General features: G+C 37.3%; 1 protein-coding gene across 2 annotated transcripts in view; it reads left to right on the top strand.

The window, feature by feature from the left end:
- The window catches only part of eml5 (EMAP like 5), a 118,530-nt gene extending 98,129 nt beyond the window's left edge, over nt 1–20,401 (top strand). Inside the window, exons 25-43 of one of the 2 annotated variants that reach the window (XM_082143714.1) lie at nt 478–654; nt 1,444–1,645; nt 1,807–1,933; nt 4,250–4,253; nt 6,287–6,385; nt 7,683–7,812; nt 8,002–8,100; nt 8,696–8,716; nt 8,948–9,121; nt 9,208–9,416; nt 10,867–11,024; nt 11,145–11,259; nt 12,498–12,686; nt 12,771–12,943; nt 13,336–13,498; nt 14,683–14,786; nt 15,852–16,005; nt 17,747–17,847; nt 19,296–20,401. In XM_082143714.1, the coding sequence (XP_081999840.1) occupies nt 478–654; nt 1,444–1,645; nt 1,807–1,933; nt 4,250–4,253; nt 6,287–6,385; nt 7,683–7,812; nt 8,002–8,100; nt 8,696–8,716; nt 8,948–9,121; nt 9,208–9,416; nt 10,867–11,024; nt 11,145–11,259; nt 12,498–12,686; nt 12,771–12,943; nt 13,336–13,498; nt 14,683–14,786; nt 15,852–16,005; nt 17,747–17,847; nt 19,296–19,332 (2,436 nt within the window). In that variant the 3' untranslated portion in view covers nt 19,333–20,401. Of the gene's footprint in view, nt 1–477; nt 655–1,443; nt 1,646–1,806; nt 1,934–4,238; nt 4,254–5,895; nt 6,006–6,286; nt 6,386–7,682; nt 7,813–8,001; nt 8,101–8,695; nt 8,717–8,947; nt 9,122–9,207; nt 9,417–10,866; nt 11,025–11,144; nt 11,260–12,497; nt 12,687–12,770; nt 12,944–13,335; nt 13,499–14,682; nt 14,787–15,851; nt 16,006–17,746; nt 17,848–19,295 lie in introns of those variants that run through there. The other variant, XR_014199321.1, reaches the window with a different exon arrangement.
- The last annotated feature ends 2,348 nt before the right edge of the window (nt 20,402–22,749 follow it).

Genomic DNA, 22,749 nt, shown 5'->3' with positions numbered 1-22,749 from the left:
CTGAGAGGGGAAGGGCACTCTTAAGGGCAAGAACATGGCCCACTTTTTATTATCTTGACTCTAAATTTGGAGGCAGGGAATTAGGCCGTGCTTAAGGCCACGGTACGTTGGGACAAACAGTGAACACTTACCTTAAAAACTTAAGATTTAGTAAGAGCTGGAAGCCCTTCAAAGTTTCTGATCACCTGCCTTTAGCTTCTGTAGGAGGCATTTTGGCCAGAATCCCTGTTCGATTGAGTTGGATTTTAATATCGGAATGAATGCTGCCAATTCATTTTCATTAAAAGTGTTGCTCAAAGTTATTCTTCAGCTTTAAAGCATAAACTCTATATATTGATTAAAAAATATTGTTCTGATTAGGGGAAGACTCAGCAATATAATTAGCCAATTTTTTCATGAAAAGGTCTAACTTGTAACTTTTATCTGGCCATTTTGAGATGAACCAGAAGATTCCATGCTGCCTTTTTCCTTCCTCAGGTGGACAAGATCGACTGGAGCACATGGACGTGTGTGTTGGGAAGTTCCTGTGAGGGAATTTGGCCTGTGGTCAGTGAAGTTACTGAAGTAACGGCCGCATGTCTTAGCAATGACAAGAAGTTGTTAGCGACCGGGGATGACCTTGGATATGTCAAGCTCTTCAAATATCCAGTCAAGGTTAGGAAAGTGTTATCTAGTCATTAATTATTACTATCACTCATACTAAGGGATAGTTCTCCCCCAAAAAATTATTTTGTCATCATTTACCAAAACTATATGACTTTCTTTCTTTCTTTTTTAATCTGTGGAACACAAAAAAAGACATTTGATTTGTCTATACATTGAAATTCATTGGGGTTCAGGGTTGTTTTGGACCCTACTGACTTTCATTGTATGTGAAAAAACAGTTAAGGGGCCCTATCTTGCACCCAGCGCAATTGACTTTGTACAGCGACGCATCTATCATTCCTATTTTGCACCTGCGCACAGCAGACTTTTCCCTCCACAGACGCACGTCGGTTAACTAAGAAATACACTTGCGCTCCCCGGGGCGGTTCAGCGCAAAGAGGAGGCGCGTTCCGGCGCAAACGTTCCCTCATGCTATTTTGCAGGTTTAGAAAACAATTCCGCCACTGACCGAAAAAATTAGTTTAAAGTCAGTGGCGCGTTGCGCATGTTATTCATATGCTATTTTAAGGGCGCATGCTTGGCCATAATCAATGTAGCGTGTGCACAACGTGCATACACTTTGATTCTCTCATCTACACAGAAGCAGCAGTTTTCATTTTTGCAAATCATACATTATTACGATAGATAGATAGATAGATAGATAGATAGATAGATAGATAGATAGATAGATAGATAGATAGATAGATAGATAGATAGATAGATAGATAGATAGATAGATAGATATTTTGATTTTATTATTTACCAACATGCCTGTTAACATTTTCATTATCTGAATAGGGAAAATACGCCAAGTTTAAGCGGTACATTGCTCACAGTACCCATGTGACTAATGTGCGCTGGTCACATGACGACTCTTTGCTGGCGTCTGTCGGTGGCTCCGACACCTGTCTGATGATCTGGAACCATGAGAACGAGGGCTGCCGAGAGGCCAGACAGTGTGACAGCGAAGAGTCTGACATCGAGAGCGAAGATGATGGAGGTGAAAAAGATCATTCATAAAAAAACAATTATCTCTGCTATCCACTGCCATCTAGATTTAAAGAGGGTAGCCATCCATCATATGACAAAATGTTTGTGTAATTACCATATGGCAAGATATAAAAGTAAAGTGTCTCTCCATCTGTGTGTTGCTCTGTGTAGGGTATGACAGTGATGTAACTCGGGAGAATGAGCTCATATATGTTATCAAGGCCTTATCCACAAACTTGCGACCCATGACGGGGGTCAAGCCCCACTTCCAACAGAAGGAGCCAACGGTAGACGAAAGGTAGGTTAGGAGTGACACCCAATGTAGCATTGATGTTCACAGCAAGACTGTGACAATTCTGTAATATAATGTTACAGTAAGGTCAAACGTAAGGATGAACGACTTTGGATGGAGCATGGATTGCTTCTCTTTTTTCATTACTTTATTTTTCTTTGGTAGCTTAAAGAATACACTTTACTTTACCCACTTTAGACATTCTACTAACTATACGTAACTTTGTAACTACATGTCAACTAACTCTCATTAGAGTATTAGTAGACTGTTATGGTTAGGATAGGGTTAGTGGAATAAATTGACATGTAGTTGCAAAGTTACTTATAGTCAGTAGAATATCTGTTGGGGACCATCAAATTACTAAACAGACAGTCTACTAATACTCTAATGAGAGTTAGTTGACATGTAGTTGCAAAGTTACTCATAGGTCTATTTAACAGGGTTCAAATAAGCATTTATATTGGGATGCAAGATAGATAGATAGATAGATAGATAGATAGATAGATAGATAGATAGATAGATAGATAGATAGATAGATAGATGGATGGATGGATGGATGGATGGATGGATGGATGGATTTTTTAAATGCTGTAACCCTGTAATATGAAGTTTTGAATACTCTTAGTTATCCACTTTACTATAAGCTCTTGTATTTCAAATTCACCATCACTCTACCACTAATATGCCATTTTGAATGAGCTCATGTTGGTGGCACAATCTCTAAAGCCAAACTGTTTACTGTGTCCTGCTCCTGCTGGAATACCAAACTAAACTGTCTTTAACAGGGATGTTCCTGGTTGAATACCAGTTTACATCTATTCTTTTTTTTTACCATAGTAAATAATTTCGACTTGCTTATCGAATATTACGTTTACAATAAAGCACTTATAATGGTGGTCTGTGGGCAAAGGCATTTCCCCGGAATTAAAATACACACTGTTTCAAAGGTATAGCTATAATGACTAGAAGATGCTGTTTTGTGCGCTGCAAATCCATGTTACAAATTCCTTTATCTAACTTTTCAGACAGTTATAGTATTTTTTTACCTTGGATGCAGGTAAACCAATTGTAGGAGACATTTAAAGGGGTGGTTGATTATGATTTCACTTTTCTAACTTTAGTTAGTGTGTAATGTTGCTGTTTGAGCATAAACGACATCTGCAAAGTTACGACACTCAAAGTTCAAAGCAAAGGAAAATATTTGCTTTTAAAGAAATCGTTTTTTAAGGACTACAACAAAAGGCTGGTAGAGACTACACGACATTCCTCCCAGGTTAGTGACATCACTAACCCAAAAATTTACATAAACCCCGCCCCCGGGAACTTATGTAAATTCCATGTTGAGAAGAGGAAGAGTTCTTGTAGTAGAGTTTGTGAGTCTGCTCAAGCTGTCGCATCCGTCTTTTCACATGCAATACAGTACGTAACATAAATGCAATAGCATGTCACTCTGTAGGCATCTTACAACAGTTCCCACACAAGCGATTTTAAAGATTATCATGACAGAATATGCTAATCAAAGACTTGAAGATAGTTAACTCCACATCAGCAACATAAACTCATCAACTAACCATTCAGAAACATCTTGTTGCATTCTACATGTTGTCACTTCTTGAGTCTCTCAATCATTATCCGACTCCAGTTTAAACATAAAAGGCAGAACAGTTTCTGACATTTTAGTGCTTGTCTGAGAGGTAATCGGAGCTGCTAACACACACAAGCTCTTGAAGCTCCGCCCTCTGTGCCGGGAGCAGCAGCTCATTTGCATTTAAAGGGCCACGCACAAAACGACACGTTTTTACTGACCCTCAAAAAGGGAACATTTTAACATGCTGGCATTTTTTTATCTGTGGGGTATTTTGAGCTAAAACTTCACATACACACTCTGGGGACAACAGAGACTTATTTTACATATTATAAAAAGGGGCATTAAACCACCCCTTTAAAATAGCATATTAGGGGCACTTTCAATAACAGTTTTGTACTTAATTGTATTTAAAAATACATTCTTCACATAAAAATACATGTTTCACATGCTTGTGGTTGTATTGCCCATAGATTCCCATTGTAAATGCATTACTGCAGATGTGATTTTTGTTTTGACATTCAGGGATTAATCGAAATTGAGCTCAAGTTCAATTGAGAAGTTTTATTAACAATTTTAGCTACCAAAAGGCATTTGAAAACATTGAGTGCATATTCTGGAGCTCTTTGGCTTTGAGTGACATGCTACCCTCATGTCTGTCTTTTCCAATTTTCCTCACTCCTCTGTCTGTCTCTGCACTCCACTCCTCTCTCTCACCATGTGAAGGCAGGGCGTAGTCAGGTAAGAAGATCAATAAAAAGTGTCATTTGTTGAGAATATAACCAGTTTCATGTGCCTCCTCCTCTCATGCTCTTCGGATGTTTGCTAAGCCGCATGGCAACAGCCATCAAATCCATAAACCCACGTACCTTTCCCTGAACTGAACCATAAAACCGCATGTCGCTAAGTTTTTGCTCTTATTTTAAACTCAATATGCTTTAAAAGCAGGTAATTTAAGTCTTAAATTAGAGTAGATGCACAGCATTATGTTAAGTGCTTTGTTGGAAGATATTTTGTCATTGCTTTGAAGTGACTTTATTACTGCTTTCCACCCTAATTATTTAAAGAGTAATGCTGCTTCTTTGGCTGCTGGGAACTTTGCTCATGCTTTGCTCCCTGCATTCTCTCTCAAGACGATTAAAGGATTAGTTCACCCAAAAACGACAATTATGTCATCATTTACCCTCATGCTGTTTCACTTTCTTCCATTCAATTACTTTCTTCCATGTAAGACAATGAGAAATTTAAAATAATGTAGTTGGCCACTCAGTATCCCCGCCACCCCACATAGAGCAAGTGGTTTGGAAGATGGATGGAAGCATTCTTTTCCATGCAATGACAATAAATGTGGACTGAAGCTTCTCAAGCTTAAAAAAAAGTGTCACAAAACATGACTCATGCACTACATTGCAAAGTTTATAAAGCTATACTATATCTTTGTGTGAGGAACAGATCAAATGTAATTAGTTATTCATTAATAATCTTCAACTCTTGTTGAAGGATCAGTCCGATTAGTGAACGAATCATTCAGACTTGTTTTGTAAATTGGATCAAATTTATCAAAAAGCTCTGACTCTCTCTCTCTCTCAAAAAAACCCCCAAGAACAACAACAATGATTTGTTTATGTTTCTGACATTGTCCCTTATAAAAAAGAACACTTTAACATACTTTTAAAAGGAGTACTTAGAAATAATATACTTTAAAAGAATATACTTAAGTGCAAACTGACTTTAATGTTAAATACATTTATTTAAACCTTGAGTGTTTTTTTACCCACTTAAGTAGGACTTGAGCACATCTTTATTTATAATTTCACTTTTATTGTCTTTGAAATATTGTTTAAGTGTTTTGTTGAATGTACTGAAAAGTTGTTGTTCTATTGAAACAACAGGATACTTATCTCAGGAGCGTACATGAACATGTCAAGGAGAGCTAGGTGAACAACTTAAATTTTGTTCTGTTCCTCACAAAGAGCTATTGTACAGCTTTAAAAGATTTGGAATATAGCACACAAATTATATGTACCACTTTTATGACACTTTTCATGGTGTCTTTTCTCTTTTTGTCATTTTGAAGCTTGGCAACCTAGGTCCTCCTTTAGTTTCATTATATTAAAGAGCTTGGCCAAGATATTCTTCAAAAATTCACCTTTTGTGTTATAAGGAAGAAAGAAAGTCATAGTGGTTTGGGACAACGTGGCATTGAGTACGAATTTTGGGTGTACTATTCCTTTAAGTGTAAGGAAATTATCCTATTTATTGAGCTCATTTTAGACAGAGCTGGTCTCTTGCTTGATTAGCTCTATATGTCATTCTGTGTTTTGGCATATGCTGTCAAGTGAACATGAATACATTTTTGTTGTATTTTGTTTTGTGTTCTCAGTGTCCCTGTGTTGTGCTTCTTTGTTTTTTGGAGCACTTGAGGGAACTGCTCAACTGACACTTCTAACGTTTTCTCTCTCTCTGTTAATGCTGCTTTTAAAGGGGCTCAAGGTAAGACTAGACTGATCCCTTACACCTCATTCTACCTGATACTTTTAGGATTTTTTTCTCACATTCAAACTTTTAATTTTAGTTTTACAAAAGTTTCACACAAACGTTTATCATACATCACAAACTGTCTGATATAGAGCTGACTCAGTATCTTTGTTTTTAGGATTTGGTTACATGATACAGTGAAAACGTGAAGTGAAATGTAACCATGCCAGATGTCTGGTGTCCTTTTCACCGGTCACTGCCTGACCTTATTACTGCTGTAAGTCTGATTGTGGCAGTGTTTTGTCTTTGGATGCAGGCCCCCAGTGAGCAGGGCTCCACCAATGCCAGAGAAACTACAGACCAACAACGTGGGCAAGAAAAAGAGGCCTATTGAAGTGAGTAATGGGCACTTTCCTTTCCTTTCCTTTTCTTCCTGTCCTATATCATACTTTCCGTTCCGTTCCTTTCCTTTCCTTTCCTTTCCTTTCCTTTCCTTTCCTTTCCTTTCCTTTCCTTCCCTTCCTGTCCTATATCGTACTTTCCTTTCCGTTCCGTTCCGTTCCTTCCCTGCCCTTGTCTCCCCTTCCTGTCCTATATCGTACTTTCTTTCCCTTTTCTTCCCTTCCCTTCCCTTCCCTTCCTGTCCTATATCGTACTTCCCTTCCCTTCTCTTCCCTTCCTGTCCTATATCGTACTTCCCTTCCCTTCCCTTCCCGTCCTATATCGTACTTTCCTTCCCTTCCCTTCCCTTCCCTTCCCTTCCCTTCCCTTCCCTTCCCTTCCCTTCCCTTCCCTTCCCTTCCCTTCCCCTCTCTTCCCTTCCTGTCCTATATTGTACTTAGCTTTCCTTTCATTTCATTTCCTTTCCTTTCCTTTCCTCCCTGTCCTATATTGTACTACACTGTCCTATACTATCTTACCCTACCCTCTCCTGTTCTGTTCTGTTCTGTCCTGTCCTGTCCTGTCCTGTCTTGTCCTGTCTTTTCCTGCCCTTTATTTTATAACACTGCACTATCCTATCGTATTATATCCTATCCTATCCTCTTCGTGTTCTGCAATATATTTACAAAATCTCTATCAATTCACCCTTCGCAGGGAGTTTGATTGAGTCGATCTGACTTTGTTTCATATCAAAAGTAACCTGGTCTGTCCTGTCTTTCGACGCATTGTCAGTGTCCTCTTTGCACCGCATTGTATTTTTCACTGTGTGAGAACGTGATGTGCGGCGTGAGAGTGCCATGGCTTGTCGGACGTAGCAACAGTAACTAAAGGGGGCGGGTCTTTGCGAACGGTCAATTGACACTTGTCGCCAAGATATAACCTTACTCCTTCCTGACATGCCCTCATGCTCCCCTGGGGAGGCGCACCCCAAGCTTTGAAAACCCCTGCTATAGACTGATATACTTTACTATACTATACTATAGTGTACAGTACTTTTCTGTAGTATCCTATGCAGTTATACTCAATGCTGTACTATTTTCATATACTATACTATACTATACTATACTAATAAATGACTTTGTAGTGTACCTTTTCAATCTATTAAATGTTCATTACAGACTGCTCTGTCCCTCAGTGGTTAGATGATCTTCCTAACCGTTCTTGATTGCCCTTTCACATCCTGAGAACCAGATACTTTCAGCTGTTGTCATGGATACGACCTCAGACGCCCCTCTTTGACTGTCTCTGCAGGACCTGGTGCTTGAACTGGTGTTTGGTTACCGAGGCAACGACTGCCGTAACAATGTGCATTATCTTAATGAGGGGGCGGACATCATTTACCACACTGCCTCAGTAGGGGTCGTCCTAAACTTGACAACAGGTGGGGAGAAAACTCATAGATGCCTGCCATATGTGATGCATGTTTCATACATTTTAATGTGCCAGAGTGGGCGTAAGTGATTAGATATGGATTTTATTCATCAAGTTCTTTCAAACAGGCATAAAGATGTGACAAAAATAATATATTGTTGAGCATTATTATGTTTTTTTTCTGTTTGTTTGCCGTCAGCATGCCAGAGCTTCTATTTGGATCACAGTGATGATATTCTGTGCCTAACTATTAATCAGCACCCAAAGTTCCCCAATGTGGTGGCAACTGGCCAAGTAGGTATGTTTGTGAAAACATTCACCCTCTCTTCTCACTTTGACTGCCATGGTATCAGCTTTGTCCTGGACATTTCTCCAAAAAAAATGAACAAATGAGACAATGTCATACAGTCAGAGTATACAGCTATATAAAATAACATGGAAAGCATAGCTTAGAGAAGTTAGTCTTGGAAGAATTTAATGAGAAATAAGTTCACATTGAAATAGTTTTTGATCGCAGACTTTGGTATCTTGGCATATCTAATCAAAGTGTGATGATTTTTTGAGGAAATATGTATGAGATTACTTGAATTAATTCCTCAAGAGAAAAAACAATTCAGAAGATTTTTTTTGGGGAAAAAAAAAATCTGATTTAGAATTTTTCCTTCCAATGGTTGCACCTGTGCTCTGCTGTGCTTTATTGCCATTTTGCACATATTGTTTGAAATGTGTTCTTTATTTAAAAAAAAAAAAATAGTATTTTCTTTTTGAGTTTGGACAGTGTGGTGCTACACCTTTTAAAACAGTACTTTTTTTGCACTTATTGAGTTAAAAATGATATATTAATTTTAGAGTGTTCCTCCTACCATGTTTAACTGCTATTGTTGTTCACTTAGGTGATGCTGGTGATATGTCAGGTAAGAGACACTCTCCATGAAAAAAACAAACAAACAAACAAACAAACAAACAAACAAACAAACAAACAGATTGCCATGGAAAACTGTCCCACATAGTCATTAGCATACTTACTCTTATGAGCAAATGATGTGAAATTTGCTTTCAAATATGTGAAAATGCTTCAGAATATAGTCATGTTAGATTACATATCTGAGCAACAGTGGATAAATAAATTCTCTCTGTATTTGCAGCCACGTCTCCTTCTATCCATGTGTGGGAAGCCATGAACAAACAGACCCTCTCTGTGCTGCGCTGCCATCATTCTCGGGGCGTTTGCTCTGTAAGCTTTAGTGCCACCGGTAAACTGCTGCTTTCTGTGGGTCTGGACCCCCAACACACCCTCACCATCTGGAAGTGGCAGGAAGGTACAGACCAACCAACCCACAGCATTCTGTGTGCATTCATGGGTTTTTATATAAGGTTTGTTACCTGTTTGAAATTCTTTTTGAAGGTGCCAAAGTAGCTAGTCGGGCCGGTCACACCCAGCGGATCTTTGTGGCAGAGTTTCGACCCGATTCGGACACTCAGTTTGTGTCAGTGGGGATTAAACATGTGCGCTTCTGGACGCTGGCCGGCAAGGCCCTGCTCAGTAATAAAGGAGTGCTGAGCTCCATTGAGGACGCCCGTATGCAGACCATGCTTTCTGTGGCATTTGGAGCTGTAAGTATTCTTCTGTTTCTACATGATGTTCAGCTCTACTTGTAATTGTTTTTAGGGAGGGAGAGATTAAGGTGTAGTTCACCCAGAATTAAAAATATCATGGTGTTCCAAACCAATATAAAATTAGATTTTGCAGAATGCTTTCAATAAAATGAAAGCAAATGGGAATTGATGCCGTCAAACTCCAAAAATAAGCACTACTATATAAAAGTTTGGGGTCGGTAAGATTTGTTTTTGAAAAAAGTCTCTCACCTTTTATTTGCTGCCTTTTACTTGATAAAAAAGGTAAAAACAGTAATATTGTGAAATATTTCTCTTTATTGCTATCAATGCTGAAAACAGTTGTGCTGCTTGAAGTGCCCCTATTATGCTATTTTACAGGTTCCTAATTTTGTTTTTGAGGTCATTTACAATAGGTTTACATCCATCCATTTACATTTACATTTAGTCATTTAGCAGACGCTTTTGTCCAAAGTGAGTTACAATTTAGGACTAAATTAAGAAAGTCATCGTAAAGAGGCAAAAACAACGCAAGAAGTGCTTAAAATACGAAGTTCAGGCATTGTTCAGAGTAGCATAAGCCCGATAAGGGAGGATTAAAGGAAAAGGAAAGAATAAAAAAAAGTCAGGCCCAGTCTGTTGTGATTGGTCTACCATTTACAGAAACTATTCGTCCATTACCATATCTGTATTTCAGCTCCGGAGGCTTCCTCAGCACTTGTATACGCAGTGATATGAACAGTAATGTTGGCATTGGTTTTACAGTACCGGATGCATTTTCAGCTCAAAAAACTCTGAAAAAACATCATGTCAACATCAAAAAACATCTTCTCGACATGTCGGAAAAAAACTGAATCAAACTCTTCCAGTCCTAAGCAACAACTACAGCGTTTGAATGTGGGTTATAGACGTTGCGGGCAGCCAATAAAGACCATAGGCTGGCATTATGCAAATTTGTTACAAACCTACATAGGCATGAACAGGAAATAAGGCTGGAATTACTGACAGCTCATTTATTGTTGATGCATCCTTGTTGAATAAAACTATTAATTTCTTTAAAAAACAAACAAACAAGAAAACAAAAAGTTACTGACCCCAAACAGTACCTTTTTTTTTTTTTTTTTTTTTTGGTGCACTATAACTTTAACTGAATGTGTGCGAGTAGGTATTTATGTATACATACATGCATACGTGTGCATTTGTGCATTTGTCTGTCCACTTGTGTGTCAGAGCTTAAATAGACAAGATGATAAGTCAAGAAGTAATTCAAAAACTTGTTTATTAAAAAAACAACAACAATTGTTTATGATTATATTTAACCTGAAAAAAATCACATTTCACACTTTTAAAGATTCAGTGTAAAAGGATGTGAAAATGCTGTGCTTTGCCATGTTTGTGCTGTTGTTCTCTTAGAGGTCACTAGATTAGTGCAGGTTTGTTTTCTTTTCAGAATAACTTGACATTTACAGGTACCATTAGTGGAGATGTGTGTGTGTGGAAGGAACACATTCTAGTGAGAATCGTTGCTAAGGCTCACACTGGACCTGTGTTCACCATGTACACCACATTACGTGATGGGCTCATTGTGACGGGAGGCAAAGAACGACCGTAAGTGGCTTGACCTTTACAACTATCTATACCTAAGGTATTTTGTTTTCTGAATTTGCATGAAAGTTCTGAAAAGGATCTGTAGTAAATGGTGATATTTGTGTGGGCTGCCCTCTGCAGGTCTAAGGAGGGAGGTGCGCTGAAACTGTGGGACCAGGAGTTGAAGAGATGCAGAGCCTTCAGACTGGAGACGGGCCAGATCATAGACTGTGTTCGCTCGGTCTGCAGGGGCAAGGTACAGCGCTTATACAAAATCAATACATTATAGACTACAAGATGGACACTACTGGACCTCTGAAAGTACATTTTGGTCAGCAGTCATTTAGAAGTTTTACAGATGTGTTTTGTAATAGACCCACTTTTATTTATTGATTGATTTACAAATGTTTGATCTCATGTGTTTTAAAACGATTTACTCCCCTGAATTATGCCTTGTTGTATGGGATGCTGGTGTGCATATGTTATTAATAACTCAGCAACTCACCCATGATTTTTTATATTAGATAGATAGATAGATAGATAGATAGATAGATAGATAGATAGATAGATAGATAGATAGATAGATAGATAGATAGATAGATAGATTGATTGATAGTTCGGGGTCAGTAAGATTTTTTTTTTTTGAACAGTTAATACTTATAAAACTATAATACCTTAATAATTATTCAGCAAGGGCACATTAAACAAATCAAATGTGACAGTAAAAACATTTATCTTGCAAAAAATTTATATATCAAATAAAAGCCGTTCTTTTGAACTTTCTATTAATCAAAGAATCAGCAACTTTTTTCAAAATAATAATAAGAGATGTTTCTTGAGCATCAAATCATCATATTAGAATGATTTCTGAAGAATCATGTGACACTGAAGACTGGAGTAATGATGCTGAAAACTCAGCTTCGCATCACATAAATTGCATTTAAAATATATAAAATTAGAAAACAGTTATTTTAAATTGTAATAATATTGCACAATATTACTGTGTAAGTAATACATGCAGCCTTGATGAGAATAAGAGACTTCTTTCAAAAACATTCAAAACAATCCTACAGACCCCAAACTTTTAAACAGTTGGTGGATGGGTGGGTGGGTGGATGGATGGATGGATGGATGGATGGATGGATGGATGGATGGATGGATGGATGGATGGATGGATGGATGGATGGATGGATGGATGGATGGATGGATGGATATGGATGGATGGATGGATGGATGGATGGATGGATGGATGGATGGATGGATGGATGGATGGAAAACATTGCAAAGGAGATTCCATTGAGATTTTGAATTTGTCTTAAGAAAGTCGAAACAAAAGAAATAAAATGACATTTCTATAGCCAGTTATAACCAACTAGCCTTGTTCAGCCACCTTCATCAGAAAGATTATGCTGGTTCATAAGCTTTTTCCTCATGAATAGTGTGACTCCACCAGTTACAGTACGGTACCCTGTGTCCTCTTGCTTGATTCTTTAGGGGAAGATTCTCGTAGGCACTCGAAATGCTGAGATCATTGAGGTTGGTGAGAAGAATGCAGCCTGTAACATCCTGGTTAACGGCCACATGGACGGTCCTATCTGGGGTGTTGGAGCTCATCCCACGCGAGACGTCTTCCTGTCTGCTGCCGAGGACGGCACTGTGCGCCTCTGGGACATTTCAGAGAGGGTAAATTATATAATGCCTGTACACACTCAATAATTCTTTCTGAGATACACACTTATTCAAATGCTTTCTTGTATGGAAAAACAGAAGATGCTCAATAAAGTGAACCTCGGTCATCCTGCGCGCACGGTCAGCTACAACCCAGAGGGCGACATGGTGGCCATCGGCATGAAGAACGGAGAGTTCATCATCCTCCTCGTCACCTCACTCAAGATCTGGGGGAAGAAGAGAGATCGGCGCTCTGCCATACAAGATATCAGGTGAGACTTAGGTATTATTTTATATAGTAAACATGCATAATAATCCAAGCCATTACAAATAATTAAATCCATTTTCCACTTAAAAAGGCAGAAACAAGCTTCCATAGATAAATGCTATTTGAAGCCCCGGGTATACTTCATTTTCCACCTTCCTCTCGTACACAGTTGAGAGCATGAGCCTTTCAAAGTGTACTTCTTTGGCATGGAAAGACGCATTCAGCACATGCGCACTATCTAGTGAACAAGTCACTCGCACATGCGCTGTTGTATGCACACCCTCAGAAATTGGGCTACTTGTGGACGGTGTGCGGGCTGTCGCAGAATGTATACTCTGGGCTTAATTTTACCATTAATGTGGTCCATTGCAACAACTACAGTTTCTTTTCCTTCAGGTTCAGTCCAGACTCGCGCTACCTGGCTGTGGGTTCCAGTGAGAACGCTGTGGATTTTTATGACCTGACTTTAGGACCGCAGCTCAACCGCGTCAACTGCTGTAGGGACATCCCTAGCTTCGTCATGCAGATGGACTTTTCTGCGGACAGCTGCTATGTGCAGGTACAGCATTCTGGGCTGTGTTTGTTTGTGTGTGTGTGGGAGAGAATCTGAGCAAAATAATGATAATTGCCTGATTGCCACTTGTGAAAAAGAAGTACACTTTAGCATAGTTAAAAAAGAAGAGTACTGATTACAGAAATAATATAAAATTAAAAGAATATACCTGAGTGCAAACTGAATGTAATGATTTGGACACTTAATTGCTTGTTAATTGCAATAAAGGAAAATGTATTGTAGTTTAAATTTAATTTTATATTAAATGCAATTAGCTGAACTATAGGCTACGTTCACACTGCAAGCCTTAATGGTCAATTCTGATTCATTGTTCAGATCAGATTTTTGTTTGTTTTTTGTTTGGCTGTTCACATTAGCTTTTAAATGTGTCCAATATCAGATTCGAGTGTGAAGGTCACGATCCTGAACTGACCCACATACACAAAAGAACAATAACAAAGATGGCACGCAGCACACTGTCATATTGAAGTAAACACAGAATTACTGAAGTCAGTGTTCAAGCGTTCATTTATAAGGCGATGTGCCGCTGAAGTCAGTGAATTAGTGTGCAGGTGCAGTGTGCAACTCATGAAAGTTGATCTAGAGTGACGGTACAGTCACATGATTTCCGATACGACTGTTCAGACTGAGGTCACATTGCAAAACTTCAGACATGTATCTGATTTAGGACCACATATGGAAGCAAATCAAAATCAAAAAGATCAGATTCCATGTGGTTTCTGCTGTTCACACTGTTATGAAAATAAAACACAATGAAAATGTAATAATTAATGAAATCATAAAATGTAAAATAAATCACTTACTAAAACCAAAATAAAACACTTACTAAAAATATGTATTATATGTTTTTATTTTACAAATATTGTATTTGTTTACCTGTGTGACCTGTGACCGTTAACCAAAATCAGAGAACCGTGCACGTGTGAATGTGTTGTCAAAGTATAGAAATATTAACTTAAAATCTCAGGTGGTACTTCAAGTAAGCAATTTCCGTATGGGACAAAAATATTTGGGAATCCCTGCCCTAAGCTATCCTTTACACAAATAAGGTTCCTCTTCTCCATTTAGAAACCATGTTGATGTTGTAATGACTTTCTCTATGCTGTTTCTCACCGCTTTAGATCAGCTCTACAGAGCTATTCACTGTCTGCATGTGTTGTTCTCTACAGTTGTCTACTGGTGCTTATAAACGTGTAGTCTATGAGGTGCCTTCTGGGAAGCAAGTCACTGAGCAAGCAGTGATCGACAGAATAACCTGGGCCACATGGACAAGGTAACGCTGCAACGCACCCGCACTTCTCCTCTGGCCAAATGAACAAACATGAGCCCCTTTCACACAGCGCGTTGATCCCGGGAAATTGCCGTAAAATTGTGCCTTCTGTGTGAATGCAAACACGTCCCGGGATCGATGCCAGGATGGGGACTTAGTAACATTGCCGGGATCAGTCCCGGAACGCGCCCTGTGTGAACAAAAGCCAGGACCAATGCCGTAAGTGGTGTGTTGTAGTGATGACGCACGTGCAATCGCACCGGCCTTTCTACAACCTATGCTACAGCACATGGGGAACGAGCCACTCTGCAAACCCAGTGGCGCTACTGGGGAGTATGGACTCGTCTTCGTGTAGAAATGACGAAGAGGAGTTATCAGCAGAACTGACATCTGACAGGAGTTATCACATCCTGACGTCACGTGTCTTGACGCACTCACAGATTCCAGAAAATCACTGGCAGTGTGAATGAACCAAAATCAAACGATCCCGGGACACATTATCCATGTATTTTCTGGAATCTCTGTGTGAAAGGGGCTATGGTGTGTTTAATTCCATACACTGTAAAAATCCAATAGTTCTTCTTACTAACACCTTTTATTTAACTTTCCTTAATATCTTAATTTAATTATAAGAATCTAGTAATCTGTACTATTCACATACTATGCCTTGTTTACTCAGAAAACCCAAGTTAAGACGAATTGATTGGTTTGAGTGTCATTTTGTCAAGGAAAGAAAAAAAGTTTTTGAAGTGGGCCAATTCTCACTCATTTCCCAAAGTCATCTTGAATGTTAAATTGTCAATACAAAACACCTGTATGTGTTTTTCTTCACATGATCGGTAAAAAATTACACAGCAAATGACCTACTGTTTTTAGCTAACTCTGGTCCAGACAGGAAAAGTCTGTGATTGCTGCATTCATTTTGTTACTCAAGCTAAATTTCTTGTTTTGCTGCCTGGTGCACCTTTATTATAGACCTGCTTGGTCTATAATAAAGTTGGTGGGTCCAGCACTGCTGGCATCCCATAAAACAGAAATGAAGTCAACTGTGTTTGGGTGTCTGTGTAGTGTCCTCGGGGATGAGGTGGTGGGGATCTGGTCCAGGAACACAGATAAGGCAGACGTAACCTGCGCTTGTGTGTCTCACTCCGGCCTCAACATCGTGACAGGCGATGACTTTGGAATGGTAAAGCTGTTCGACTTTCCCTGTGCAGAGAAATTTGTAAGTATACAGGAATAATGTTGTTTCACATGCAATTTTTTGTGATGTATGGTGATTGGTCACTGTGATTTGGCCAAGTAAGACATGTTCCTGGATCAATATTCCTGTCTGAAAATGTGGTCCTAATCCTATCCATACCCCAAAACCTAACTCTACCCTGAATTATACCTAAATAATATGATAGGTGAATAACACTGATGGAGAAGCACCTAACCTGTAAAAGAAGTCTAAACTGTAAACTTGTCCCTCAAATCTGATTGGTTGATTGGAAGGAAAGTGGATGGGGACTGATGCTGTTGAGAAGCGTCAGGAAAATTCAAGTGCCATATTTGAGTATACACAATACAAATTTGATTTAAAGCATTTCTTTATTTTGTAGTGTTCCCCGAGGTCCACTTATAATGTTAGTATGATTTTTATATGAAAGCAGTCATAATTAATTAATAAATGGCCACGTTTTGAACCTCTGATTTAAAGAGCATGTCTCCTTTAAGACTTCAAAGTTTTTTTTTCTTTCTTCGTGTTATAAACGGTTGAAATGTATGGTTATGATTACAGTTTCTGCGATTTATCTATTTCTGTAAAGTGACCGAAGTCACTCAACGATACGACAGTAAGAAAGACAAAGAAGTGCTTTGATTGTCCCAAAACGAACCTGACTTCAGTCCCGTTGTGAAAACGAAGTGCTCTTAATTATTTCAAATGTGCACTTGTTTTGTACTTCATATCTTAAAAGTATTTTTTAAAGTGTACATGCATTATAATATTAATGAAATAAAACGCAACTTAAGTGTACTTAAAGAGTGTACACTTTCATGACTACTGTATTTTTCTTAACACACGTACTACACGTTTAAAAAGTGCACTTTGTAATGTCAATTTATCATTTTTACTTTAGAATGCATTTTTTAACAATCTATTGTGCTTTAAAGAAGTACACTTATTTTGATGCGTTGACTAACATTCAAAAGCACATGTAAAGTATTTGATTTAAATTTTTAAATCTTATTTTAAATTTACTCAGTTGCAACTTCATCATTACAGATGTGTATTAACAAATATCTTTAAATACACGACATACAAATTTAAATAAAAATGCCATTAAATTACATTTTTGGTTTACTATAGTTGCTTGTCCATATTCAACAGTACACTTTAACCATATTTCAAAGACAATAGAATTATGAAATTACATATAAAGTTGGACTTGCGTCCTACTAAAGTGGGCCAGAAAAGCACTCTTAAGTTCAGCTAATTGCATTAAAAATAAATTTAAACTAATACATTTTCATTTAATTGTAAAAAAACATGCAGTTACTGTAAGTGCCCGAAAACGTTTTATTCTTTTTTTTTCTTTTTTTTTGAAGTATGCTAAAGTGTATTTTTTTTTCACAAGGGTCAATAGTGCCGTTTCCTACAGATAAATATAAACCACAGAGTAACTTTTGCTGTCTCTGCATATTGTATATGGCATGTCATGGCATGTGACAGCACATCACAAGACCGTAAAAAGGGCTGGATGTGACAGTTTTTGCCAAAACAGATCAAAACATTCTCACAACAACCAAAGTTCAGCTGTATAATTGGATTGTAAAATCTTTTGTGTTTTTATTATATACCCATACTTGTTATATATTCGAATAAAATGTTCCCTCATCCACTCTTCTGACCTGTGCTGCACATATTTCAGCCTTTTCAAGGATAAAATAGCAAATTGTCTCACTAGAATGTGTTTCCTCAGGCCAAACACAAGCGTTTTCTGGGCCACTCGGCCCACCTGACCAACATCCGCTTCACCAGTGGGGATCGCTTCGTCGTCAGTGCTGGAGGCGATGACAGGAGGTGTGTGTTCAGTTGTGCTTTCATTATGTTCCTCTCAGGCACCCATCTTGCCGTACTTTATCATTCTTCCTCTATAAAATCTGCATATAGAGACAGATTCAGTGTTTGATTCTCTGTGTTACAGTTGCAGGATCCAATCCAAGTTGTCAGTTTAGTTTCACTTCTGTTGTTCTGTTGACTCAAAACTGTGTAATATGTAAATGATAATGATATAAAAGTATTTTATAAAAAAATCTCACCGACCCCAAACTTTTGAATGGTAGTGCATGTACACTACCGTTCAAAAGTTTGGGGTCAGTATGATTTTTTAAATGTTTTTACAATAAGTCTCTTCTGCTCACCAAGGCTGCATTTATTTGATAAAAAACAATAAAAAAAACAGTAATATTGTGAAATATTATGACAATTTAAAATGACTGTTTTCTATTTTAATATATTTTAAATGGTAATTAATTCCTGTGATCAAAGCTGAGTTTTCAGCATCATTACTCCAGTCTTCAGTGTCACATGATCCTTCAGAAATCATTCTAATATGCTGATTTGATGCTCAAGAAACATTCATTATTATTATCAATGTTGAAAACAGTTGTGTACACATTTTTTTCAAAATTCTTTGATGAACAGAAAGTTCAAAAGAACAGCATTTATTAAAAATAGAATATTTTCTAACATTATAAATGTCTTTACTGTAACTTTTGATCACTTTAACTCATCCTTGATGAATAAAAGTATTGATTTATTTTATTTCTTTCCCCCAAAAATAAAATTAAAATTCTTACTGACCCCAAACTTTTGAACGGTAGTGTTTAATGTTACAAAAGCTTTAGATTTCAGATAAATGCTGTTCTTTTGAACTTTCTATTCATCATAGCATCATGAAAAAAAAATGTAAATAACTGTTTTCAACATTGATAATAATCATAAATATTTCTTGAGTGTCAAATCAGCATATTAGAATGATTTCTGAAGGATCATGTGACACTGAAGACTAGAGTAATGATGCTGAAAATTCAGCTTTGATCACAAGAATAAATTACAGTTTAAAATATATAAAAATAGAAAACAGTAATTTTAAATTGTCATAATATTTCACAATATTATTGTTTTTTTAAATTGTTTTTTATCAAATAACTGCAGCCTTGGTGAGCAGAAGATACTTCTTTTAAAAACATTTAAAAATCTTTCTGACCCCAAACTTTTGAACAGTAGTGTATATAATTATTTCAGAAAGACACATGACTGACCATAATGGCAAAATTAGGATCCAAAATGACATTTTTGCAATATGTGCTAATGCAAAGTGAAACTTAAAATGAATGAATGAACCAATCAATCAATTTATCAATCTGACATGAACTAATCAGAATCAAGTATTCCTGGTAGCTGTAATAAAAGGAGTGTTCCTTTCCCATTCATAATGTAACATTTTCTCTGTGTTTGTTCTATAGCCTGTTTGTATGGCGGTGTGTCCACACTCCTCACTGAGGGCATGAGGTCGAGCCCAGCTGACGGGGTCACGGGTCACATGACTGCTCTGTGACCGGATGCATGTTCACCCACACCTGAACTCAAGCGTTTTTGAATGATAGTTGGGCCAATGTGTCCCAACAAGACCTAACGTATAGTAAAAGATCTGTCAGATGTGTAAGTGTTTACCCCTCATGTTTTTATTCATTTCTTTAAAAGAAAATCTTGAGCTACAAGATGCAGGATGTAATTATCGATGTTTATGAGATTTTCTTCCAAATGAAAAAGAACTTGTAGCAGGCAAAAGTACGATTAGCCTTAAACTACCCGTTGAGTGTTTTTTTTTTTCTTCTTCTTTTTGGTTCATTTAGGTGTGGTGTTTTTTGTTGGAGATTCTCATTTGATATTGAGTGTTGTGTTTCTTAATGTTGGTTTAGTTTGGTGATTCTCTTTGAGGTTTAATAGATCTCCTGTGGCCTTCTCCCTGAATGTAACACTGGCGTTATATTCTAGGATGTCAGCATGCCAAAGCATTCTATGCACTGTATACTTGACCTGCTCACTGTGGTTGTCCAGTGGTCTTTTAATGTTGATCTTGAACGTGGTCTGATCTCCCTTAACAGTAGATACACTCCTAACCTCATATGTAGCGGCTTTAGCTCGATTAGTGAACTTGAGATGTCTGTTTGTGTGAGTAGGAATGAACCGTATGCTTCGTGTTTCGTGTCTGAGATCAAAGTAAAAAAAAAAAAGTTTAAAAAAAGGTGATGCAATCCCTCAGAAAATGAATGAAAAGAGTTTGTTTCAATGCTGTCTTATCTGAAATCACTGTTCATCTTGCTGCTGAAGCCTTTATAACATCACATTCATTTTGATTAGGAATCAGTTTTTTGTGTTTTTTTTTCATTTGATTTGATCGTCGTGAAGATTTTCTCTCCTTCAATGTATCACTCTGATTGAAAGAGATGCATAATATGATTTTCTTATCAATGTAAATATCATTTGTAAAGACATTCTTTTGTATATTTTTGTGAAATGTTTCTTAAAAGCCAACTTTAATAATAAAAAAAGATGTACATAAATGACACATTCATGTAAAACACTGTCACAGTTATTGATTTGTCTCGTTCAACAGATTGCAAGCTATTGAAATCTTAAGCCCTATTCGGACGGGATTAACTTTACAAGGGTAGACGGAGTAATGTAATTTTACCACAGGACGTCTGTAATAGTAATGGCCAATTTGTACTGGATAAGATATCTCAGTAAAAGTAGCAGAAGTGGGAGGGGAAACTCTATTTACACACCGCCGTCACTCCTCTCGTCATGTGTGTGTTAGGCTGCTTCCTGATATCACGTGCACAAACAGATATAACTTATATGAAGAGTTCAGATGCAAAAGCCTCTAAGTGCCATCTGACATTTTCTTCTAGAATGATCATTTTTATCAAGCTTGTATATTTAAGTTCAGTAATTTCACTTAAATGGCAATTAATAGGTCATTTTCATTGCCATTTAAATGAAATTACTGAACTTAAATATACAAGCTTGATAAAAATGATTGTTGAATGATATGTTGAATTTCAATATGTGGTATCGTCAGGTTTTCATACCTCAAATTAAAACCCAGTGATATGTCTAATGGTAACAAAATAAAAACGAAACTAAGATTATGCCCTGTATCATGAAGAAAACATTTGTTTATTTTGTGTTACATGACACCTATTGGTGTTGCCTATACCGTATCCCTCTATGGACAGTGCTCATTCAGGTTAAGAATAGCCTACACTGTGACAGAGGCAAAAAAAAAAATTTAAATAATAACAATAATGATTATGATGACGCATGCAAAACAGAGAGAAAAGACTAAATTCTATTAGAATAATTACACAATATACACTGTTACCAGTCAAATTAAATCATTAAAGGAAAATCCATCTTTGCAGTGCATACACAGAAGTGGCATCAGATCTGGCATTAATATATTTTCACTGCATTTACAATTGCATAAATAAAGCTATGAGATCGTTCAAATTAGAAATCAGGAAAAAAAAAATACTTGTAATATATGTCCACATAGAAACTGTTATTTAAAATTGTAATAATATATCACAATACTGTTGTTCATAGCCTAGGCTGCTCTATTTTAATCAAATAAACGCAGGCTGGGTGAGGATAAGAGACTTATTTCAAAAACATTTAAAAATACTACTGACACACACACACACACACACACACACACACACACACACCACACAAGTTTCAAGTTTTGAAAAATACAACGACAAACAGTAATATTGTAAAGTATTATAACAGCTGAATTTATAATTATATAGGATTATGTAACGGTTCACAAAATTCATGGTTCAATCGCTGTCTGTTGCATTGAGACTCTGGTAATATGGCTTTATTTTGAAATTGTCGTCAGCAAAATAGAGGGAAAACAAACAATATTGACAATATTGTTTATAAAATGTAACTCACCATGTTCATTTATTGTTAATTTAACTGTTCCGTTCCGTTCGCCTTACATACTTAATAAGCGTGACCTAAACCTTACGTAGGCCAATAGCAGCGCTTCTTAATCGTGCCAGTAGCAGCTGCAAATCAGAAGCATTGCCGGAAATACCGACTGTTTTAAACAACAAACGTAGAATTTGTAGTGTTCTTATCGTGTTTAACACAATCCATACTTGATGTCGCGAGTATATCCATCGTGAAAAATCGAAGCTTGAATTTCCAGTTACCGTCGTACAGAAAGACAGGTCGACTCTGCTGTATAAATAGCCCCCGCGCGCCCTCTACTATTATCGTTGAGAGCGATGAGGACTCTACCTGCCCATTGATCGCTAGATGGATCATGGGCGGGTATATTCCCATCGCAGCACGACGATGTTTTTTCCTTTTTTTTTAATACATTTAAATAATCCAAGCAATGGATACTGTACACCAGTGGTCATATGTTTATTTTGTGTGACATGACACCTATTGGTGTTGCCTATGAACACTGCTAATTCAGGTTAAGAGGTTATTCACTGTGACAGGGGCAAAAAAATAGATCATAATAAGAAGAGGAACAATAATGATTATGACCACGCATGCAAAACAGAGAGAAAAGACTACATTCTATTAGAAGAATTACACAATACCACTGTTACCAGTGTTCTGTTCCCAATTCATTTTCTAGGGGCAAAAGGGAGAGTAACTTTAAAGCAAAAATGAACAGCGACAAAGAAAAGTTAACCTATCTGAGTCCCAGCACACAATACACAAAGTAAGATTTCCAATACATTTATTTACAATAAGTGATACATATACAGTGCAAAAAAGAATCCTAAACAAACCGCTCCAAAAGAAAAAGAAATGAAGCGTGTTATTCTTCAGGAGCAGGTAAAGCCAAAACAAACAAAAGATCACTACCTGGTAGAAGGAAAA

This window comes from Leuciscus leuciscus (genome assembly GCF_965113295.1).
Source record: "Leuciscus leuciscus genome assembly, chromosome: 17".
In the NCBI taxonomy this organism is placed as follows: domain Eukaryota; kingdom Metazoa; phylum Chordata; class Actinopteri; order Cypriniformes; family Leuciscidae; genus Leuciscus; species Leuciscus leuciscus.
Note: the sequence above shows the minus strand (reverse complement) of the source record. Positions and strands in the feature narration are given on the sequence as shown.